Below are 2,694 nucleotides of genomic sequence, written 5' to 3' on the forward strand. Positions count from 1 at the left end.
AAGCATTGAAACTGTCAGCCATTTTGACTAAAATGTGGCCACCATTATGTTAAACCTAAATATATAAGATGTCCATGTGCATTGTGTAATTACAATGTATTGTATATGAAAAAAGGCTGAAAAACGGCTCCAAAAACTGATAAGGTCCATGCGATAGCACCCTAGGTGTTGGGGTAATGGGCCAATCTTGGTCTAAATCCTACGACCCATGACATACCATGCTGCGGGTCCTCAACCACATAAATTTGAATAAAAAAAAGTTTTTTATAAAAGCAATAATTTTCAAATTTTTCTACTATAATAATCAACAATGGTTTTGGGTTTTTGTTTAATTATTTCTATTTTCTCAGTCACTTGAGGGGGACGAAGAGACAGACTTACCGGGAAACGATTCAAAGACGGAGAAAGTTTCTGACGAAGAAATGAAAGAAGAAAGAGAATTTCCACAATCTTCTATTCACACTAACGGTATGTCAATTTTGTTAAATAAAAACTTTTTGGCAAAATGAGCCAACTCTGGCATAAATCCTATGTCCCCTGATGTGCCTCGCTGTAAAGCCTCACCCGTATAAAATAGAATAAAATTTAAAATAAAATTTTTGCATAAGCTAAAGAAGCCTGAAAGCTAAAAAAATAGTATGCATTTTTAGCCAAATGGTATTAGGGTAGAGGGTTTGTAGTATTCTAGTCTATATGGGTGAGGTCGTACGGAAAATCAAGCCTTCGACCTGAGATTTATGCCACAGTTTGCCCAAGGTATTGTAGCATAGCCAAACTAATGTGTCTTGAAAAGTTTAAAAACTTAACCTATACAGATTGATTGGAGAATTGCCACCAAATATTTTCATTTAAATTCAAATATTTTCGCAGAATATGATTGGTCGCCCACTGGTCAGTTTCAAATGATGAGTCATGACGACTTAGCAAAATTACGTCAACTAATGGAACAGAATTTGACAGATGTCAATCAAAGTGATGTATGTATCAAATATTTGTCAGATATATAAAAATTTTGTTTTTTAAATCTGTAATATAGTATGTGAATTCATATTTTCTGTTGTTTTTTAAACTATTTTTCTTTACTTTTTGAAATTTCTTTATTTTTTATATTTTTTCAGTTTCAAATTTATTTTTTTAACTTTTTGATATTTTTTAGATAAATTCTGCTGAGTCGATGTGGCAGCAATACCAGAGCCTGACTCAGCATCTTTCGCAACAACTCAGTGAACAGCTCCGTCTAGTGTTGGAACCAACGAAAGCGGCAAAACTGAAAGGAGATTATAGGACTGGGAAACGACTTAATATGAGAAAAGTAAGAAATTTTTATTTTTTTATTTAGAATTTATTTTATGGTATTATTTTCTTCTGTATTTAATGAATGAATGAATGAAATTTATTTCGTCTTTTCGGTCACGATAACGAAGAATGGGAAAGTATACGAAAGCAAAAGATGGGTAGTAACGGTAAAACAACAGTTGTTAAAACACGCTTATTGATAAAAACGAAAGAAATAATGTTTTAGATAAAATGCATGACTGTTGTACCCTACAGAAGATAGGCCTACAATGTAAATTAGGTAAACAATATTTATTTTTTTAAAGTATTTGTAAAGTTGTATAGCAAGGCACGTAAGTGTGTTTAGAAATTGGTTTAATTCTATTTGGGTGAGGTCTTATCACTGGAAAACCTGGGATTTAGGTTGAAGTTGACCAATACTCTGAAAATGTGTTTGTTTATTTGATTTTAACATAATTTTTTTATCTCCGCGACTTTAGCAACAAAGGTCATATTAAATTTATGTAACGAAAGTAATTAATAAATGTTACATATATATCCTTGGGTGGCGAGGAAACGACAGACGGTATAACACAGTTTTATTGTTTATAAATATAGTAGAATGGGGAAAGATGGGAAACCTTTAGCACTTAATATCCAAATATCCAGATCGTGTTTTAAACAATTAACAACGTTTTATGGGAGTAGTAAAGATACAATTTATAATTCTTTAAATGTTATTTGTTTACTACCAAATTAGACGAGAAAATAGAATAAACAGGTTTTCCATCTTTCCCCACCCTACTATACCTTATGTCTGCTTACAAGCTACCAAGTGTTCAACTTTTATGGGAAATTTTTTTATATCCTGTCTTTTCGTTTAAATATTTCTAAATCTTCGCTACCGTAATCGAAGAGACAAATAAAGTTATTAATATTTTGTAAGAATTTTTTTTCAGTTTGATATTTTAGAATATTTTTTTCGCACCAGGTTATTCCATATATTGCGAGTGGATTCAGAAAAGACAAGATTTGGTTGCGACGTTCGAAGCCAAGTAAACGTGAATATCAGATCATGGTTGCTATTGACGACTCATCGAGTATGGCGGATAACCATACTAAACAGGTGACAACATTTATATTTAAAATTGAAGATTTTTTTGTTAAATTTATGAATGTATAACAAATTTTAACACTGAAATATATATATTTTTAACATTTTAACCCAAGAAATATACTACAATTTTTTTAAATTATCATTTTATTATTAATAATCTTATTCTGTACCGACAATAATACTTTTACATAAAAATCATAATATAAACATGTTTATTATCCGGCGCCGTGGCGTAGTGGTTAGTGCGCCTGCCTCCAACCCAGAGGTAATGGGTTCAAGGCTCGTCGCTGCTACCATTGTGG

At 31.7% G+C, this 2,694-nt stretch overlaps 1 protein-coding gene across 1 annotated transcript in view; it reads left to right on the forward strand.

The window, feature by feature from the left end:
* Positions 1 to 324: 324 nt before the first annotated feature.
* Positions 325 to 2,694, forward strand: part of LOC100176160 (midasin) — a 5,766-nt gene continuing 3,396 nt past the window's right edge. Inside the window, exons 1-4 of the mRNA XM_009863725.3 lie at positions 325 to 468; positions 871 to 977; positions 1,157 to 1,312; positions 2,267 to 2,401. Coding sequence (XP_009862027.3) covers positions 423 to 468; positions 871 to 977; positions 1,157 to 1,312; positions 2,267 to 2,401 — 444 coding nt within the window. The 5' untranslated portion in view covers positions 325 to 422. The remainder of the gene's footprint in view (positions 469 to 870; positions 978 to 1,156; positions 1,313 to 2,266; positions 2,402 to 2,694) is intronic.

Source organism: Ciona intestinalis, unplaced genomic scaffold, assembly GCF_000224145.3.
Source record: "Ciona intestinalis unplaced genomic scaffold, KH HT001191.1, whole genome shotgun sequence".
In the NCBI taxonomy this organism is placed as follows: Eukaryota; Metazoa; Chordata; class Ascidiacea; order Phlebobranchia; family Cionidae; genus Ciona; species Ciona intestinalis.